The sequence below is a fragment of the Triticum urartu genome, chromosome 7A (genome assembly GCF_056163025.1).
Source record: "Triticum urartu cultivar PI428250 chromosome 7A, HENAU_Tu73, whole genome shotgun sequence".
NCBI lineage: Eukaryota > Viridiplantae > Streptophyta > Magnoliopsida > Poales > Poaceae > Triticum > Triticum urartu.
This window is the reverse complement of record NC_141879.1, coordinates 75,795,347-75,816,752: the sequence shown is the minus strand read 5'-3', so window position 1 is coordinate 75,816,752 and position 21,406 is coordinate 75,795,347. Positions and strand designations below refer to the sequence as shown.

The 21,406-nt window shown below is 46.3% G+C and overlaps 3 protein-coding genes and 1 pseudogene across 4 annotated transcripts; all 4 read right to left on the bottom strand.

Moving 5' to 3' along the window:
• Nucleotides 1-423: 423 nt before the first annotated feature.
• Nucleotides 424-3,999, bottom strand: LOC125522003 (single-stranded DNA-binding protein WHY1, chloroplastic). The gene is made up of 6 exons (XM_048687065.2): nt 3,559-3,999; nt 3,373-3,465; nt 2,224-2,318; nt 1,538-1,611; nt 1,361-1,449; nt 424-955 (listed from the first exon to the last, which is right to left on the bottom strand). The coding sequence occupies exons 1-6, from the start codon at nt 3,898-3,900 to the stop codon at nt 842-844; spliced, it is 807 nt and encodes a 268-aa protein (XP_048543022.1). The 5' UTR covers nt 3,901-3,999; the 3' UTR covers nt 424-841.
• A 3,632-nt stretch (nt 4,000-7,631) lies between these two features.
• Nucleotides 7,632-12,466, bottom strand: LOC125525507 (protein NRT1/ PTR FAMILY 8.1-like; annotated as a pseudogene). The gene is made up of 4 exons (XR_015611591.1): nt 12,359-12,466; nt 12,039-12,256; nt 11,452-11,969; nt 7,632-8,580 (listed from the first exon to the last, which is right to left on the bottom strand). The product of XR_015611591.1 is annotated as a protein NRT1/ PTR FAMILY 8.1-like (transcript).
• Nucleotides 12,467-16,748: 4,282 nt separating this feature from the next.
• LOC147957942 (uncharacterized) lies at nt 16,749-17,579 on the bottom strand. Its single transcript, XM_087531890.1, has one exon. The coding sequence runs from the start codon at nt 17,577-17,579 to the stop codon at nt 16,749-16,751; it is 831 nt and encodes a 276-aa protein (XP_087388016.1).
• A 1,088-nt stretch (nt 17,580-18,667) lies between these two features.
• Nucleotides 18,668-20,251, bottom strand: LOC147957941 (uncharacterized). The gene has a single exon (XM_087531889.1). It carries the CDS (start codon nt 20,249-20,251, stop codon nt 18,668-18,670), a length of 1,584 nt encoding a protein of 527 aa, XP_087388015.1.
• Between the last annotated feature and the right edge of the window lie 1,155 nt (nt 20,252-21,406).

The following is a 21,406-nucleotide window of genomic DNA, read 5'->3' as shown; positions in this document are numbered from 1 at the left end:
TATATTTTAGAATTGAGATGATCCAACCAATTTTATTCATCTCAGCAGGTGAAAAAATCTACTCCCTCCGTCAGGAATAACTTGTCATAGCAATGGATAAAAATGAATGTAAATTAAAAAACATCTAGATACATTTATTTTTGTGACAAATAATTCTGGACGAAGGGAGTATGTCATAAAGTTTCCTTTGAGATTGTTCTGAAATAGACTTTTGCCAGTATCGAAATACAACAACCATCTTGGATTACAAATACTGGTTTGGTTCACAAGGATCACAAATAAATAGTGTAATGTCAAAAAACGTCTTACATTATGGGACGAAGGGAGTAATTTTTAAATAGGCAAATCAGAGAGCAGGGTAGCACAGACCTTACTCAATAAGGACGCAAGAAATGTTGGGAATATGTGACTCGAGTTTCAGTATATGAGAAGTTCACAATATTGAATTCAGAATTAGCAAATGAACAACTTGGATTGCAAATGCAAAACAGTTCAGGCTTTAGAGCTTCGGGTATCTGATGCAGGTATCCATGATCCATACGGGGTACTGCAATACCTCCAGGCAAAAATTGCTACAATAAGTCTCATGTAAGCCATTCCTGCATTAAGAAGTGAGGACTAGGTATTTGACTAACACAACTCCAGCCTGCTGTAATGAGAAACCAAACGAATATGGCAGAACCAAAAGGATTAATTTCCTAATAACTAAACCAGAAACTACCAGCCAAATTATGCACCAAAATACTTTCCAAACACCACCACCAAGAATTTCTTTTCTGGAAGGAACACCACCAAAAGTATCATTCTTCCTGCCATCTCCGTCCGAGAGCGTTGTCATTCTTCACCTTCGCCACTCCAATTCGGGAGAGGACTGCGGCCTATTGTATGGCTGCGACTCCTCGGGCTTGATAGAATTTGTAAACGTGCTCCAGCCCATGATGTGCGGTATGATGTACTGCAAATACAACAATGTGTTCAGACATTATGAAGGAACAGGTTTGGTTTTTGCATTTACCTAAAAAGGGCAACCTGTCTACCGAAATGTTACTATTGGTCCCACGCTTCACAAATTATATACCACAAAATGGTGGGCTAAAGGAAGAAATACAGCAAGCATCAACACACGTTAGATCTAGTTGTTACCGAAACACATCTACTGCCAGTTTGTTACATGCTGACATGCTCCTCCATAAACAATCGTGGCGGAAAATAGGCCATGCCATATGTGAGGACACAGTGTGATTTCTGATGGAAGTAGAATCAAGTGGTGTTCAAACTATAATTCGTGCAGTTAGCTCAAACTACCTCAATGATCTATAACTGAATGGTAAAGGAAAAGCTCTAGCAGAATGATGCGTACATTGAAAGTCGATACAATGACCGCATATTCTCCTTTGGTTATAGGGATGTAAATGTTCTCATCAACGTTCAAAAGACGGTTTTGAACACCTAGAAGCAAAAAAGATGATCAGATCAATTTGGGAACATAGATTCACAAGCAAGTAGAATTTGTAGCAGAGCAATGGCGACTACATACTGAGGTTGAAAAAGCGACCGTTGCCATCTGGTGTTGGCTCAACCTTTAGAACCTTGCGCACTTTACCTTCATCGCTGTTTGTATAGAACAATACTAAGTATTAAGGCTATTTTATTCACAATTCGAGAAGTAAAATACACAGGTATATTTCAAAATAAAATACATAAACAAATAACATAAGAATATGAAATTTATTGAAGCCCTGGTAAGTTATGCTACAGATAATGAATTTTGGGAAAACTTTATTACAAACATTGAAGTAAAAGAGCATTTTATTAACTAGCAACCTTTTTTGGCTTGATAGACATGTTAACACAATGGTATCTTGAACAAAGTCTCTCTTTTGGCAATTAATAATCTTGATCAAAAGAAGAAAATAAAGCGTCTTCTCATATTGCCATCCTATTTCAACTATATGGTAGGCCAAGGGAATTACTAAGCATAAGGCGCACTTGTAAAGTTCCAAGACTATTTTACTTCAATGCAAAATACACAGAAATGGAGAAATTTGATTGCTGATATTTAAGTCTTTCTAAATAATTGGATTGGCAATATAAGGTAATAATCATGCTGAGGATGCCCATAGCAATAACAAAAGGTTGCATTTAAGATAATGATCCACACATGTTTTATTCACACGCTTCTGTAGAAGGAGCTTGTAGTTAGATATAGCACACAAGACTAACCTCCTCCCCTTGAAAGGGTCATGAAAGAACTCGCACGAATCTGTTAGACCAAGAGTAAGCAAGGTTCCCATCTCCCAGACAGATAATGAGAACACCTGCACCACAACGAAATAAGTTCATGTAAAGAACACAATATAGATTTGCTTATCTATACTACTCCCTCTGTAAAGAAATATAAGATCGTTTAGATCACTACTTTAGTAATCTCAACGATCTTATATTTCTTTACAGAGGGAGTACTATATAGTGTAGCAGTGTTTGATTGCACCTAGAGCATCAATCCTAGCGACTGCTCTCCTAAAATCGAACAACTGGGATTAGAGGGATTCGCTATGAACAGTAGCTCACAGCTGAATCTACTAGGTTCTGGAACCATCACATCATACCTCCCAGAAAAGAAGAACTATGCCCCCCTCTGCCATGTTGCAATTGTCAGGTTGTGATGAATAAAAGAAAGTGTAGGCTGTGAGCCGATGCCGGAGATGGTCCGGGAGGAGAAACTAAAGTTGTACTCCCTCTGTATCAAAATATAAGACGTTTTTAGACACAATCGTAGTGTCAGCGTCTTATATTTTGATACGGAGGGAGTAGTAAACAATTTGTGGGTTCCACTACGTACATCTTTTCTTTTAGAAAAATTCTTGGTGACACCGGGTAGTGGTTGTATTGTGCCAATTAGTAAATTTCTAAACTTCATTTCGCGTACATCAACAATATAAATTTTCGCTCGGAATTCATTTTTCAAAGTAATGTATGTCTTTTTTTCCTTTTGTCGGAACCACACCATACTGTTAAGACGTGCATACACACTAGTTTTTGGTAACTGCAAACATAAAGCATCCGAGTTTACGGAAGAATGAAGATCTTACAAAGAAACCAGACAAACAAATAGAACCTATAATACATGCTCCCAGTTTCGAAATATTAACTTACAAACCAAGAAACTACCCAGTCAGGAGTCAGCTCAAAATGGCATGAACAGGCTAACAGCTTCCAACATGCCAACATTTGCTTCTTTGTGTTGAAAAAAAATTGTGAATCTCAACACCTTTCTCTAACTAGTTTATCTTGGAAGTTTCTAACTTGACGCGGGAATGAACGAGCATTTCAACAGAAAATTGGACAAGGCAGAGGAAAACCCAGTATCACCTGCTTGCGAGTCCAATCATACTGCCGGGGCCCCACGGCGGGGGCGAACTGGAGCAGCACGAACCCCTCCTTGGCCACCTTGTACGCCCCAGACTGCGAATTCCGAACGAAACACCCATCAACACAAAATGAAATGACAGAGCACGGCGGCATACGACGCCCAATGGCGCGCCACACTCTACCTACTTCGAGCGGCACGAACTGCGGCGGCCTGGGGTCGAAGGCCAGCGCAGCCTTGCCCTTGTAGATGCTGTAGCTGGCGAACACCCGCCCGGCCTGGCCGCCCGGCACCGGCGGATCCCTCTCCAGAGGCGGCTGCCCGTACGCGTCGCGCTGCGACGGCGGGGCCCGGGGGTCGAAGTAGTCGGAGTGGCGCGCGGGGACGACGGAGCAGGCGGAGGAGGGCGGCGCCCTGGTGGAGAGGGGCGGGGCCAGGGCGAGGGAGTGGGTGTGGGCGGCCCTGGCGTGGCGCGGGAGGAGGGAGAGGGGCTGCGGCGACGGGAGCGAGACGGAGAGCGGCGGCGGCATTTCGCCGAACGGGTTGGGGACGGGCGCGTGGGTGGGTGGGTGTGGACGGCCGAGCCGAGACGGGGCTGTTTCGTCCGGGAGGGGTTTATCCTGTGGCGTGGTTTGGGCGGCCAGGCCCGCCGGTGACATCCGGACCGTTACGTTATCGTCTTTGGGGCCATGGAGAGGTGGACCCGCTTGCCAGACAAACCGTACATATATCTGGCCATAAGTCGGGCCGGGCCAGGCCTGATAAAGCCCGTGAGAGAAAACCTAGGCATGGGCCCGGCCCAGCCCATCAATGGAAAATCCCATTGGGCCTTGGGCCGAGCCTCTTCCCTAAAATGTAAATATGCTAGGCCCAAGCCCGGACCGGCCTTCGGGCTCAAAATTTGGGCCCAGGCCTGACCTGCGGACAAGCCCGGCCCGGCAGGCCGGATTCCCCATGGCCAGGTATACCCTACAACATGCAGTTTTTTTGGCAGCTTAAAAAAATAAGTCCTCTTCTCTCCAAATTTTCCTATAAGCTGTCTTTCTTTATGCTTTAGGGCTTCTAAACTATTTTATGAATTAATTGATTTAAAAGTCAGATTTAGAGTATGGCTTATTTTTTCTAAGAAGGAAAAAGGCAGCTCATTTTTCAAGCCGTTCAAATGAGTTGACCCGACATTCTTTCTAAACTCTGGCAACGGGAACATTGAATTAACACATTGATTCATGAACAACAATATCATGATTACTTGTGTGTTTTGATGTTCCTTGCTTGTTAGTATGAACTATAGACAATTGCTTTGCATCGCTATTATTTTGTGTAGAACTTTTATGAGCTCCATGAGATCACCATATTCATGTTAAGGTAGCATCCCCCTCCTCTTATTCCCCGCATTATTCTTTTTATCAACACACGCCATCATGTTGGACATGTGCTCTCGATCAACCTCACTATTTTCCTGCAAGTTAGTTTGACATGTATGTGTTTCATTTATTGATCTTACCGATTCTTGCATCGGAGGGTCTCCTTGTTCATGCTCATTTTCTTCACTGCTCAAAAGTTGCACTTCCATAGATTCTTGATATCTGGCCTCAGCAAAGGCCTTCTTCTATTGGTTTGCATAAGGGTTATCACTAAAAATCTCAAAAGCAATAGTGAAGAATTGATTTCATATACGGTCAGACCTTTTTAAGTGAGGTGCTATTTATAGTCTTTTGGATATTTTATGCGCCTCTGACTAGCACCTCAATTGTAACCGCAGTTAGTACAAATTCCCAAAGTTCCCTACTAGCATTGTATTTAGGATTATTATCGAAGGACGGTATTAAATTTAGAATTGAATTTTTTTATAAATTCATGAACAGTTTTAAAATTTGATAATTTTTTTAAAACTTCACAAAGATTTTTAAAAATCAATGTACATTTAATAAAATTAGGAAAATTTAATTTAAAGCTGTATGAAATAGAAAACCAGCCATAAATTAAAAGATAATCAGCTTAAAAACAGATAAATGGGGAAATCACTAGCGCAAAAAGAAAGGAGTCGCTAAATATGTGGTGGCCCATCTTTTGTTGACAGACACGGGCGAGTTTCTTCTAGGCTTCCAATCCATGGCCCATCCCAAACTATTTCCCTCAAAAAAATAATCTCAAACTATTACCACGAACACTGACACTGAGAGTTGCTCACCTCAAAATTGGTCCGGCTTCAGATCCCTCCATCCTGATGCGAAGAAACTTTTTCACTTTAGCTATATGTAAGTTTCGTGAAAATTAATTTTGGGTCAGTCAGTTTTTGGGCCGTTGATTTCTGCTTCATGATTCATGCAACTTTTTTTTCTGGGCTGGTTTGTGTGGTCTTTTGGGACTGTTTCTTTTTGACTAATCTCATATTTGGGTCAGCCAATTCTTTAACGGGCCAACGCCCATTCTAGTGCAACAACCCTTTGCTTTCTCCTTTGTTTTTTCTGTTTTTCTGTTTATATACGTTTTTGCTTTTGTGTTTTTCATTTTATTTGTTAGCTGGTTTTATTATTTATTATGTAGGTATTTTGGAATGTTGGGTGTGTAAATATATGCATACAAATAGAATATAATAATATGTGCCAACATTTAACTATTATATGATTATTCTTTGCACATTACGAAAAGTACAATTTTAGGGCAAAGTTGTGTGCAATTTTTATTTTTATTTTTATTTTTATTTCTTCTTAAATAGAAATTCCAATGCCACTAATTCATTATTACTTACAAAACTTCATTATTTTGATATTGTTTTAGTTTTTTTTATTTCATTTTCATTCTAATTTAAGGGTAATACCATTGCCACTAATTCAATTGTTCTAATTCTTTGGTGAAAATTCCACTTTTATATTCTTGTTCTTGCAATATTTTAAAAATCACGATTTCTAGGTATATTTTGTGCAAAAAATTTCACTGTTTTTTTAAGAATATTTTCCCATTTTATTTCTTCTTAAATGGTAATAAAAGTGTCAGTAATTCAATCTTCCTTAGAAAATGTAATTTTTTGAGTTTTGTTTTCATTTTATCTCTTCTTGAAGGGTAATACCAATGTCACTAATTCATTACTTCTTAATAAACATCTTTTTTGTGTGAAATTCCACTATTTTATGCTTACTGTTGCATATTATATAAAAAGCAATTTTTGTGTAAATTATGTGCAAAATTATATTATTGTCTATTTTTGTTTTCACTTTATTTCTTCTTAAAGGGTAATAGAAATGCAACTAAGTCATTCCATCTTATAAAACATAGTATTTATTTTATTTGCATGTGTGTAAGTATAAATGCAAGTACTAAATACTAGATGTGCGACTAATTCATTCCTTCTTTTAAACTTTCTTGTTTGTGAAAATTCCTCTATTATATGCATATTCTTGCATATTTTAGATAGCGCAATTTATGTGTAAATTATGGGCAAGTTTTACTTATTTTTTAAATATTTTTATTTTCTTTGTTCTTTAACGGTACTCCCTCCATGCCACAATTGTGTGAAAAATTATATTATTGTCTTTCTTTGTCTTCACTACATTGTGGAGTGGAGAGAGTAATAACAATGCTGCTAATTCATTATTTCTTAGAAACTTTATTATTTATATTTATTGTTATTTTTTACTTTATTCTTTAAGGTAAAGCCAACACAAGTATTAGATTTCGAATTTAATACTTCATCTTCCGCATACTTCCTTTTTTGCTGTTGTCGGTAGTGGCTTAAAGGTGAAGAATGGTTTCGCGGCGACTTTACTAGAACAACCGATCCCCAATTTGGGTCCAATTGTGTGGCTTCTTTAAGACTATACAATATGGCCCGTGTAATTTATCGAAATAATTCTAATATTATGTTGTTTAGTGTGATGATAACAAAAATGAGTTAGGAATATGTGTTTAAGTACCCTCTTCTCTCTGTTCAAAATGGTAAATACATATGCATATATGTATTGTATGCATATATAAAAAAATTATAAATGTTTGAGAGATTGCACATATAGTCACTAACTTTTACTACATGCAACTATGTGTGACAGTGTGAGAGTGCTATTTAGGTCACCTACAAAGGCTTAGCGAACACTATACTATAGCAGCCTGTATTCAACGTAGGAGGCAATTGTTTTTTCTGTTTGCTGATGCATGCACATTGTATGCATTTCGCAGCTTGAATCAAAGTTAGTGAGAAGGCATCCACGATGGCGCGCGGACTGGTGCCGCTGCTGGAAGCGCCGATGCGCTGCAACATGCATGCAAATCGACTGAATATAATTTGATAAAAAAACAGTCAACCGCTTTCAAACTTCTTTTATAGAGAAGCCGAGGAAGTTACTAGTCATTACACGTTCGGAATCTACACGTACAGCGATTTCCAGTTTAATTCGCGGTGATCTTGTAGTTGTACCACCGTGCGACGACGAGCAGGTACCCGCCGAAGTTGCCGACGCAGAGCATGGCGAGCAGTCAAAAGAAGTAGCCCAAGTGCCCGTCGTTGATGTCGTCGGGGATCCACCCGAGCCGGTCGCCGCTCGTCGTGACACTCACCACGACGGACACAAGCACCGAGCTCGCGTAGTTGCCCAGCGCGAAAGCCGCACGGGCAAGCCCCGAGCAGATACTCCGCATGGCGTCTGGCGCTTGGTCGTAGAAGAACTCCATCTGCCCACCTCCGCCGCGCCCAACACCACGTACTGCGGCACCTGCCAGAAGATCGACAATGGCACGTACACTGCACCGCCCATGCCACTGTATGTGCCGTTGCGCGCGAGGACGCGACGCCGTGCGACCTCAAGCATGCCGGCGGTGAGCATGGCGACCGTGAGGATGGCGAACCCGACACCCATGCGTGTCAGCTGCGTGAACCCGCGATGGTGACTCGTGAGGCGGCGCGCGAGCGGAACGATGGCACGGTCCAACGGTCGTAAAGCGGCACCCAAAGCATGACGCTGAGTGTGTCGAAGACGGTTAGCACTGCAGCCGGGATGCGAAAGCTGCCGATGCACGGGTCCAGTGTGTCTCCCTGGAGGATGAAGGTGGTGGACACCTGAGTGTAGGCGGCCGCGAAGATGATGCCGCACGCCCACACCGGTAGCAGACGGAGCAGGCACTTGAGCTCCTCCACCTGCGTAACCGTGCACAGCCGTCATGGGCTCGCTGGCCGTGCCTTGTCGCCTGCCATCTCCACGGCCGCCTTGTCCAAGAACCTGAGTGATTGATGACAACCAACCGGTGCAACCGATTATGGTTACATGGCATGTTTGCATGTAAAATTTCGTCAATTGCTAGGATCCTGTAGTATAATTATGTGCTCGGAAATGGATGCCTGGTCGACTATGTTGCTAGCACCATGTTTTTTGTGTGGGAATATTGTCCGCTAATGTTACCCAGCTAACGTTCGCTGGGAAAAGGGTGATAAGTGAACCATATTTGATGGCAGTTTTAGTTTCGAGAGGAGATAAAACGTTGACAGTTTCTAAATGAAAATTGCCTTCTCAGATAGAAACTGCCATGTCTTCTGGAAAAATGCCACCCCTCATCACTTCAACAAAACTAAAATTGCCACCTAACCGTTTGCATGTGCCACCTTTCCCGACGAACATTCGCCAGTTATGGCTGTCCATATTCTTCATACGCGCTTCCTCGAGGTGTGTTGGATAATTGTGAATATTGACTAAAGCACTAGAGCGTCCAAAGTCCAAAGAACAGGATCTTCCATGAAATATGAAGATTTTTTTGGGTACGGCGTATGGAAATGGCATCTAGATCAATCAAGGAGAAGGGAGGAAGATGATGCGAAACATGTCACAAACTTCTTTCTGGTGTAGTTATAAGGGGGCATCTCCAACCGCGTTCATCAAACAGATGCCTTCAAATGTGCGCGGATGTGTTCGTAGACATTTGTCGGACGGACATCATCCAACTATCTCCCTCAAAGTTTCTTCCATTTCAAACTGTTAAAATACGAATTATGGACATAGTTTAAACTAGTTTGATATATTAGATGCAAATTTGATGAAATTTAACAAGTCTCTTCCAGACTACTCGAAATTAATCTAAACTAAACGAAACCCAATCTAAGCAGCGGCCGGTCACCTCGTAGGCATGGCCTCCGAGGCCATAGGCATCGTTGTCATCGTCTGTGTTGTGATTGTCACCGTGGCACCAGTGTCGGAAGCCGCTCCAGCCATCGCGACATCCGTCCCTAGACGCAGCGTCGCTCGCGGCACGCACACCCGGCCGCCACCCTTTGCCACCTCTCCTCGATTTGGAGGTGCTTCTCACGCTAGGACTGAGTCCGCTCGACGCAGGGGAGCTACTCATTTAGCCATCGCCGGGTGCTATTCTAGATGGTGGTCTTGGAGTGGTTGACAGCCCGAGCTTTTGCGAGGACCTAGGGCAGCGACACCTATGTGTTGGGGAGCACTCCCGAGCGCCACTCCTGATACAACTCCAACTCGATGAGGCATTTCAAGCCCGCTGGTGAGGAGGACCCGTCGCGCGACCCACCATCATCGAGATAGTACCCGAGGCAACTCTTGCTTCAAAGGGATCAGGCGCCATGTGGTACCGGGGCGGGGAGGCGGTGAGGATGTCCGATCCGAACACCACGATTGCACAAAGGGGATGTCCAACAGGGAGAGAAGAAGGTCAAAGGAGGAGCAGGCCCCGTTGAAGATGCCCGAGAGTGAATGTTATTGTTCACGTCTTCCGGCGCAAAAAGGTTGACCTCCCATAGTGGGTTATCATGCAACCACAGCAATGCCAACTAGATATGTTGTTGAGTTTTCATAGCATTTAATAATGAAAAGAATACACTAGGATCATATCATGTATTGTCCTCTCTTCGTCCGGGATTACTTGTTGCAAAAATGGATGTATCTAGACGTATTTTAGTTCTAGAGATATCTATTTTTATCAATTCCCGCGACAAGTAATTCCAGACAGAGAGAGTATCTGGAATAAAGTTGTTTGAAACATACCCCATGTAACTAGCTAATGTGTGAATAGCATGGTAATATACACATCATGAACCTAATAACTTCCCGTATGAACACCATGTTAACTTTGACCCCGGAAAAATCGTTGAAAACACACCCTTGGCATTTTCTGTGTAAATAGTCTGATAATTTATGCACCACAAGCATCGTGTCTTTACTTAGCTTTGGGCTGACAACTTTTGACCCAAAAAAAGTTGTCTGAACATACCAACATGTGATCAAGTTTTGAAGGTCTCATCATGATGATTTTTTTGAGTGAAACGAATTTGAGTCAGACCGATGATTTGAACTACAAAACACGTGAATCTTCGAAATGAGAAGAATCTAGGATGATATCAATTTTTTTTCTCTAGTGCATGCATGCATGTGCATGTGGGGATAATCATTTTTATGCCTTGGTAGTTTCTGTAAATAACATGATAACTACGATAGACATGATAACTTATGTAGCCCATGTGTGGTAACTTTTAACCCAAAAAATTGACGGAGCATATCAGCATGGGATCTAGTTTTGAATGTCTCATCATGACAAATATTTTTATGTTAAAAAGGATTTTGAATCAGGCAGACATTTGAGCTTCAAAACATTTTGATTTTCGAAATAGGAAAAATTTAGAATGACATCATGTTTGTGGCCTCTAGTGTAGACATGCATGTAATTAGAGGAAATAGTGCCGATAGAAAAGAGAGTCTTTCTAATACATGCATGCATGTAATAAGAAGGGTGTAGTTCCATTGTCTTACAAACATACAAGGTTAGCAATTACTGCAGTCCATTAATAAATGATAATACATATTGCAAAATAATATCATACACTGTTATTATATATTATTATTATTATGTATTGCATGATAATAATATATAATACTCTCCTTACGAGAAGCCTAATTACTAAGTAATCTTGATTAGTTGTAGATAATTGAAAATGGATAAAGCTACCATTTTAAGTGAACTTAAGCGGGTGCGGATGCACAGCGCTTTACTTGATGGGGACTGTAGTCATGGACAGAAAATAGGAACGGTGCAAGTGGAAGCAATGCTAGCGACGGCCGGGGCACGGGCACTGAGCCACTGACCTGAACTGGTTGGTGTGCGCAAGGCGGCGGCTCCCCAGTATAGCGGACATGCCGTCGTCGCCGTCACGCTCGTGCAGCAGCGCGGCGTCGGTTGGGGTCTCCACGTCGCACTTCCTGGCGGCGGCGACCACCACCTGCGCGATCCTGGTGAGCGGGCTGCCGCCGGGGGGCTGGTGGCGCCCGTACGCGCCGGTGCCGTTGAGGAACAGCGCGATGGCGACCACGCTCAGCAGCGCCGGGATGCCGTAGCCGAGCCGCCAGCCGTGGGCGGACTGCACCCACACCAGCACGGTGCCGCCGACCAGCGATCCCACGGTCAGGGAGAGGTAGAACCAGTTGAAGAAGGAGCTCTGCCGCCCGCGCTCCTCGTCGTCGTCGGACTCCACGTCAAACTGGTCCGCGCCGAACGACGCCATGACGGGCTGCAGCGCGCCGCCCAGCCCCACCAGGTACAGCCCCGCGTAGAACACCGCGCTCTCCAGCGCCGCCCACGCACTCGCCGTCACGACGCCGTACCCCTGCTCCATCAAGATCCAGGTGAGGTGTTCCCTGATATATGATGCGCATCAGCGCACGCACGCACGTACCGCGACGGAGACGAGGAGGAAGAGCGTGATGGTCCAGTATCTGCCGAGGAAGGAGTCGGCGAGGAAGGCGGCGGCGAGCGGCGCGATGCCGCTGGTGCCCTGCCAGTTGGTGACGCTGTTGGCCGCGGCCTTGCTGCCGGAGTGCAGCTGGACCTTGAGGTAGTTCACCAGGTTCGTCGACAGGCCAAAGTAGGCCGCGGATTGAAAGCAGTTGTTCACTGCATGCACACACATCAAGCATTCGAGCATAGTGACACGGACGTACGTATGCATGCCAGAGCGGGAACACGAGAACAAAACGAAAAGGTGGCGAGCGTTACCGAGGATGAAAGCGCAGCCCCAAGAGGTCCGATGATCCTTCTTGGACACGGGATCGGCGGCGTCGCCGTGTGAGCCTTGCCTTTTGATTCTACCCCTACAGCTTCCATGGTCTTAGTAGTCCGGGTGAGGCTTACACAGGCGCGCGCGGAGCAAATGAAAACTACTCCAGGCAAGGGTCACAATGGCCCATATAAGGCTCCAAGGAGCTAGCGAGTGGCACAAATCTGCCATGGTGAGCATCTTCAACGGTCGCACAAAAAGTTGGCGCCCAATAAAAATTATAGCGCGCCACTTTAGCACTTTTAGTGCGCCGGGATCAACATCGCTTTTGCAGACGCCCAAAAACGCACGCACAAGAAGCACACAGTGCAAATTGTGAAGCGCGCGCAATCCGAAGCCCAAAATATGCTGCGCGCGATAGCGTTTGTCAGCACGCGTCCAAATTTTTTTAGCGCTACAGCATCTGCTGGAGCTGTGCGGCGCCCAAAAAAACAAAATTTTAATGCACGGAGTTCTTGTTGGGCGCCTGTTGGAGATGCTCTTAAATACATGCATGATGGCAAGGTGGGAAGTGTTTAACCGAGACACTGTGGTCAGCCGCGTCACGATGCGCAAAGTCCCTTTCTTCTCCACTAAATCAACCGAGCCCCAAAGCATTTTCTCACGCAATCGAGATAGCAAATTTGGTGGAATATGGGGCCGCCTAGGTGCCAGTCAACTGAAAAAACAAATCGCCGGGAAAGCGAACGGAGAGAACGACCCTGGAACGACTCGAGCATTCACGCGATTTTAAATCACACGCACCATCATATCCTTCTCGATCACGAGCCTACGTACGTACGCTGGTGACCATTGGGTCATGCGCACATGCGCCAGTGGTGATTCTACTAGGAGAGCTTCGATAGGGCTTAAGCCTACCCCTTCAAAAAAATTATTTCAGCTAAACATACAATTTGGGATTACGTTGATATGCTTTATTGCATGCAACAATTGCAATGCATTTGTTAATTGAGCTTAAGGACTTGATGTTTTGAGCCTACCCTTCAGTGTCATGCTAGATTTGCGCCTACTTGTGGCAGCCTTAGTATAATTATTGGAAATCTCTAATTATTGTGGGCCTCGGCATGGCTCGTGACTCACAAGCTCACTCACCGAGTGCCGCTGCTGTTCACTCAACAAGATAGCTAGAGCGCGGCTGCCGCTTTCCAATTGTTCGTGATAACGTTTTGTCCCCTTGCTCAGACCACCGAGTGCCGCTGCTGTTCACTCAACAAGATAGTTAGAGCGCGGCTGCCGCATGTACAATGAGTCAACGATGTACAGTCAGCCGTGAGGTTCCGACGGCTTGGTGATGCTTCATTGCAGGATTTTTTTTTTCAAAACTATCACGTTTTTATAGCAAATTTGAAAACTATAACATCTAATTAAAAAAAAATCAGAACTATGACCCCGTCGGCCCCATGTGGACCGAAGAGGGTGTTTACGGTCAGCGTTGGCCGAAAAGGACTCTTCCGTCACGTATTGGCTGAAGCTGGGCCGAAAAGATCTTTTTGGTCAGAAGTAGGTCGAAAAGTACTCTTTGGTCAGAAGTAGGCCGAAAAGTCCCTGGGGTCCACCTTTTCGCGTGAACGGAAGGCCGAAACTGCATGGTTGCGCTCTTCAGCTTATGTTAGGCCGAAATGGTTTTTTTATTTTGACTTATGAATGTTGTGCAATCATTGCCCATTTTAGATATTGAAAAGATATATTTTTGCGCAATCCTTTCCCTCAATATTAAAAAAAACCATTTCGGCCTAACATATGTCGAAGAGCGTAGCCATGCAGCTTCGGCCTCCCATTCACGCGAAAAGATGGGACCCAGGGACTTTTCGTCCTACTGCTGACCAAAGAGTACTTTTCGGCCTACTGTTGACAAAAGAGTACTTTTCGGCCTACTGCTGACCAAAAAGGCCTTTTCTTCGGCCAATGCGTGACCGAAGTGTCCTTTTCGGCCAACCGCCGACTGAAAACACCCTCTTCGGCCCACACGAGGCCGACGGGGTCATAGTTTTGATATTTTTTTTGCATTAGGTGCTATAGTTTCCGAATTTGTTATAAAAACGTGATAGTTTTGAAAAAAAAAAATCCCGTTGCAGCACCCGTGAGGTTCCGACGGCTTGGTGATGCTCCATTGCAACACCCGTGAGGTTTCGATGGCTTGGTGATGCTTCATTGCAGCACCCATGATGTTTCGATGGCTTGGTGATGCTTCATTGCAGCACCCGTGAGGTTCCGATGGCCGGACAACACACCGACGCCCCAGTGATGCTCCATTGCAGCACCCGTGAGGTTCCGATGGCCGGACAACACACCGACGCCCCAGTGATGCTCCATTGCAGCACCCCTGAGGTTTCGACGACCCGGTGATGCTACACTGCAGACCCGTGAGGTTATAGAGGCCCGACGATGCTTCGGCGGTTCGACGATGCTCCATTGCAGCATCCGAGAGGTTCCTATGATTCGGTGATCCTCCATTGCGACATCATGTAGCAGCGGCCGTCACTTGCAGCCCACCAGTGCTCTGTCGTCTCAGCGTTGCCAGCCACCGACGCGGCATAGCACAAAGACGTCCTTGTAGCAGCATTGCTGGCTGGCCAACTCGAAGCAACGTTGTTCAAGTTCCGCCCTACACAACACCATGGAGCATATGTCCGCGACCCTCCCCTCGCAGCACCGGCTCATGGTGTGTCGGTGCCCAGTCTCGCAGCACCGGCTCCTGGTGTGTCGGCGCCCAGTCTCGCAGCACCTGGCGGTTAGCTCCCAGCACTCAGTGCCGCACGGACAATGTTACGAGTAGCCGATCACGGCATCAACCATCGCCACCCTAGCCAACTACGCTTTAGAGCATGGTTAATAATACAGCCAACGGTCGGCTATAAGGAGTTGCCATGTCATCTAGAGCCAACCTTATAGCCGACATGTACAATAGTAAGTTTTCAATGTGTACTACTTTATTAATTGTTGGCCCACCTTACATCCTCACAAAGCGTCTTGGGTCTCGTGTTACAGCCAGCTATTAGCCAAGAGCCCGCTTCTCTTCTCTCTCCTTTTCTCTCTTCTCCAACTAAGTAAAGATATAATATTCTATTCTTTATAGCTTGCTTATGTCATCTTATTGTATTTGCTCTTATGCTAGCAGTAGTTTAAATGCAGTAGGCTAGCAAAATACACTAGCGAGCTGTGTGAAAAAATAAACAAAGCCAAAAGAATGACGATAGCATGTTGTGGAGAATGAATGGGAGGCATGTGGAAAGATGCACAGCATGCTCGTGCACTCTGTACAAGAGATCGAGTTGATCTGATCGAACGACGCAATGGGCGGTTTATGCGTCATCAAAATCAGTCGGCTGAATATAAACGTTTTCCTTAACTATATCGTTGATTGATCTGTTGATTGAACCTGATTCCGATTGCACTCCTCCCTTTGCACGGCCCGTAGATCACGCTTGCATGCCCAATTGATAGGCCGAAATCATCCATGCTGTTGCTCCTCCCAAAATTTATCTCTTTTCAAAAAGGCATTAAATGATACTTCCTCTCTCAAGTACTTTGATAAAATAGATGATGTGAGACTAGTCACAATGGGGAGTAATTTAGACTAGTAACATCACATTTTACTAGCCTATATTACTATCTCCATAGTGGGTAGTAACATATGTGTGTTATCATGTTATGGTTCATTTATTAGCCTACAGACTCATATTGTCTTGGTATGTGTGATGTTACAGTAACTAGCTAGGTTACCACCATCACCTCTTTCATCATTAAATATGTGCCACATAAGCAAAATTATCTTGAAAAGTGTGATGTTACTAGTGATGTTACTCCCATTGTGGCCAGTCTGAGAGTAACATAGATAGTAACATCACACATATATCTAGATAAAATAGATAATGTAGCAAGCAATAAATGAAGAAAAAGAGACATATGTAGTAACATAGCTAGTTACTACTAGTATGAGTAACATCACAAAGGCAAGATGAGTCTATAGCCTAATAAATGAAGTGTTACATGTTACCACACATATGTTACTCCCCACTATAGAGATAGTAAGATAGAGTAGTAACATGGGCATGTTACTACTCTATGTTTTTTTTTGAAAGATCCAACAATGCTGGCTTTTCATGTTGATCATAGCAGGGAGCAGTGGGTAAAGAGAAAATACATGGGTGGGGATCTGAAGATCACAAAAGGAGCAAAGGAAAAGAAATAGAGAGGGAAAACTGAAAAACTACATCCGGCCAAATAGCCGGCCAAGAACTAGCTTATCCATCAGCCTATCCCCTCCGGTGGTAGCGTGAACGGGTGCAGTAGACACGTTGCTCCAGCCTGCCTCCATAGCTCAATGCCCTACCTGATGGCCTGCAAAACCTCACGCCTCGAGGCCTCCTTGCTCCTGAATGTGCAGTCGTTTCGGTGCCTCCAGATTTCCCAAGCTGCTAGCATCATTAGGGACCTTATGCCTTTTCTGAACTCAGGTTTTGTGTCCTCCACTATACCCACAATGCGATCAGCAGCACTGTGCGGTTGGCGAGAGGCTTGCTGTCTCAGAGCTTCGCAGCCAAACCAAGATGACAGGCTGCTCCAAATCGCCGTGGTGAAAGGGCACGACCAGAATATGTGATCAGCCGTCTCAAGGTTTCTGAAACAGAATTGGCAGAAGTAAGAATTGGGCCATCCACGTCGCTGAAGGCGGTCATTGCACCAGAGCCTGTTGAGCAGCATTAACCAAAAGAAAATCTTCAGTTTCCCTGGCGCCCAAGTCGTCCAGATGATCTGAGGGAAATTTGAGGCGTGGATCGCCTGGAACTGCGGCGTATATGCCGATGCAGCAGTGTAGCAGCCGCTGGCCTCCAAGTTCCATCTTATCTCGTCGCCCACCTCTGCAGTAAGGTTGATCGGCATCAGGCGCATCAGCCGCGCCAAGGCCACACAGTCGCAGACGATCAGGTCTGTCTGCCCATGCGCCAGATCAAGAATCCAGCGGTCATTGCTAAGGGCATCAGCGATTGTTCTATTCTTCCTCCTTGAGTGCTTATAGAGCGCCGAAAAGAGCAATCGAAGCGTGCCCGCTTGATGCCAGGAACAAGTCCAGAACCTGGCCGTCCGGCCGTCGCCCACCGTGAACGAGGTGGCCGCGCTGAAAAACAGCCGATCAGAGTCGGAGCATGGCACCTCCATTCCTACCCATGGCCTGTCCGGGTGTTTCCAGGTTTGCCAAAGCCATCACTGAGGCAGGGCCCGGCCAAAATGCTCCAGATTGAGAATGCCCAACCCTTCTTTCTCTAACGGGAGGAAACTTTGCTCCAGCTTACTTTGCATTTGCCTCCGGATAGCTCCTCCTCTTATGCCCACAGAAAACGACGCCTCACTTTGTCAATTTCCTTGAAGAATTTCTTTGGCATACGGAGTACTGTCATAGCAAAAACTGGGATGGCAGTCAGCACTGCTCTGACGAGCACCCGTCGTCCAGCATTAGTCATGAGTTTGCCCTTCCATCCAGCCAATCTAGCTCTGATTCGATCCAAGACAAACTGAAGGTGCACTAGCCGTGTTCTTGTCAGAGTAAGCGGGAGGCCCAAATATTTAAGCAGGAATGAGGTGGTGGTGCCTCCAAAACTCCGAAGAAGCTACTAGATGTCCATAGTGTCACATCGAATTGGTGTTGCCGTTGATTTTTGTCTGTTTATCTTCAGGCCCGAGGCCTCGCCAAACATATTCAGAATGGTGTTGAGCACCTCCATCTCCTCTTGGTCTGGGTTCATGAAAACGACCGCATCGTCCGCGTAAAGGCTGACCCTGAGCTTCAGTTCCCTTCTTGGCAATGGTTGCATCATCTGTCACTGGACTGCTGCATCAATCAGGCGTTGCAACGGGTCAATGGCTAAAATGAACAGCAGAGGGGAGAGTGGATCGCCCTGGCGAAGGCCCTTGCGGTGCTGTATTTTCCTCCCTGGCACTCCATTAAGCAGGAATTCCGAGTGTGAAGAAGCCAACAGCCAGGCAATCCAATCTCTCCATCTAGCGCTGAAACCCAGCTCCTGCAACAGCTCCAGCAAGTAATCCCAGGATACGCTATCAAACGCTTTGGAGATGTCTAGTTTGAGCAGGAGAGCTGGGGTTTTGGTGCGGTGTAGAGCACGCACTCCATTCTGAACATAGAGGAAGCTGTCTTGTATACACCTCGTCTTCAGGAAGGCTGACTATGTAGGGGAGACAATTGTGTGGATTACTTTGGTCAGCCTAATTGACAACACCTTAGTGATCAGCTAAGCGAAGGAATGGATGAGACTAATTGGGCGAAAGTCTGTCATCCGCACGGCTCCGTCCTTATTTGGCAGCAGTGCAACAAAGGCAGTGTTCAGAGTAGCCAAATTACCACCAGCAAGGTGATAGAACTGGTGAAGGGTCGCCATGATGTTGTTGCTGATGATCGACCAACAAGCTCTGAAGAATGCCCCAGTGAAACCATCAGGGCCCGGCTTCTCCGTCGGCGATTGCATGATGGCAGTCCAGACCTCTCCTTCCATGAAAGGATTATCCAAGCCGGCTGCTTGAATTCTTGGTAACTGTAGCTCGTTACAGTTCAGCGTCACGTTTTGACCGGTGTCCGCTGTCATCATCTTGCTGAAGTGATCATAGATGATATGTGCCTTGTCACTATGAGCCATGGTGCATCGATCGTCGCTCTGAATTGTACGGATGAAGTTCTTGCGTCTTCTGGAGCAGCATTTGGCATGGAAGAACTTTGTGCTGGCGTCACCCGCCCGTAGCCAGAGCACCCTGGACGCTTGTCTCCTTCTGGCCCTTTCAATGGCCGCAAGCCCTACCAAACGAACCTTGAGCAGCTTGTGCAGCTTAAACTGAGCTTCTGACAGAGCTCTTGTCTCTTGAGCCACATCCAACCCCAAAATTATCTCATTGGCGATGTGGAACTGCACCTTTGCGTCGCTGAACAGGGATCTGCTCCAGATCTTCAGGTCATGTGCCACCCTGCTGAGCTTGATTTGCAAGCGTGCGAAAGCGCAGCGCTGCTGAACCGGCCTATTCCAAGCATGCTCTACTGTAGTGTGAAAGTGCGGGAATTTCGGCCAGAAGGATTCAAATCTAAAGCGAGCACGGCGGATCGGGGCATTGTATGGCGCCAGGATCAGTGGGCAATGGTCAGAGCATGCCGTGGCTGCGGCCATCAGGCCATAGGCGGGGAAGAGAAGCTCCCAGCTCACCGTGCAGAAGAATTTATCTATACTAACCAGTGTGGGGTTTTGGCGTTCATTACTCCATGTGAACCTTCTATTTTTACACTTGATTTCCCGCAAGCCAGCCGCATCTAGCGCCGCCCTAAACTTCCCCATAATTCGCCGGTTCAGGTTGAAATTGTTCTTATCTCTAGCTTCGTAGATAATATTGAAGTCGCCGGTTAGAAGCCAGGGATCACTAGGGGGGGGGGGTGCAGATCTTGCAAGCTCGAGAAGGAAAGCATCCTTGCGAGCGTCGTCCGCCGGCCCGTAGACTGCAGTTAACCAAAATACGGTGGCCGATCGGACGGCGGTCACTTTTACAGTGATGGCAAACTCTCCTATGGCCTGGGACACGATCGAAACAATCTGACTGTCCCAAAAAATGGCAACCCCGCCCCCGGAGCCGATCGCAGGTAGCACTACGCAGTCGACTAACCTGCTACCACCTATGTCCTTCACTAAGGCCGGGGACCAGACGTCGATCTTGGTTTCCTGAAGGCAGAGGATCGCCGGTCGATGCACAGCTACTGCTTCGCAGATAGCATCACGTTTGGCCGGCATATTGAGCCCTCGCACATTCCAGCTAACTACGGGACAAAAGTTGTCATCCATATGGAAACATGATCATACTCCAGCGACTACTACTTTCATTGATCGAAGATAAACCAAATGACAGTGACCGACACACTCCTTCTTCTACCAGGGAGCGCTGATGCCCACCAATAGGCCCCAAATTGCAGCAGCGCCTTCTACTCCTAACAGCTAACCCTACAAGAATTACAAAGGATCCTAACTCAACCCCGCTTAAGGCCTAGTGCCTCTGGGGACATCTAAAGCATTTCACTAACATGATCATACCGCGGCCTCCTCGGCAGCTCCATCAGCACCGGCCATGGCGGCCACCACACGCAACGCCTCCTTGTTGAGGCGAGTCAGCTTGGCGATGCAGTCAATGTCACCATCGGTGAGCGGTTCGTTGAACTTGCGCAACAGTTTCTCGGCCGTCTTGGCAGTCATCTTCTCCTTTGGACCAAGAAAGCCCAGCTCGCGCACCAGCCGCAGCGTCCCCCGCTGCGTGACAGGCACGGTCGTCGGGTTTGCAGCTTGCCTGGCGCTATGGCGAACAGGGGCGGGAGTGGCTCTAGTCTTTGGCGAGGCCGACGAGTGACGCAGCGGCGCCTCCGGCGGCTTGGTGGCTTGGAAGAGGCGCAGCGGGGCCGCGGCTGGCTCTGAAACCTCACCTTCTGCACCAAGCTGAAGACAACAGACTTGCTGGGTGACGGCCCCCAGCTGCATCTCCACCGCCGCAGGGCGGGCCGGCTCTTTGCGGCTGAGCAGGCCCACCGCAGCGCTTGGGCCGGCCAGGGTTGGGCCGAAGGCATCTGGCAGGACCGGTGAGGGAGTCCTGGATTAGGGGGTGTCCGGATGGCCGGACTATACCTTCAGCTGGACTCCTGGACTATGAAGATACAAGATTGAAGACTTCGTCCCGTGTCCGGAAGGGACTTTCCTTGGCGTGGAAGGCAAGCTTGGCGATACGGATATGTAGATCTCCTGCCATTGTAACCGACTTTGTGTAACCCTAACCCTCTCCGGTGTCTATATAAACCAGAGGGTTTTAGTCCGTAGGACAACATACAGAACAACAATCATACCATAGGCTAGCTTCTAGGGTTTAGCCTCTCTGATCTCGTGGTAGATCTACTCTTGTACTACCCATATCATCAATATTAATCAAGCAGGACGTAGGGTTTTACCTCCATCAAG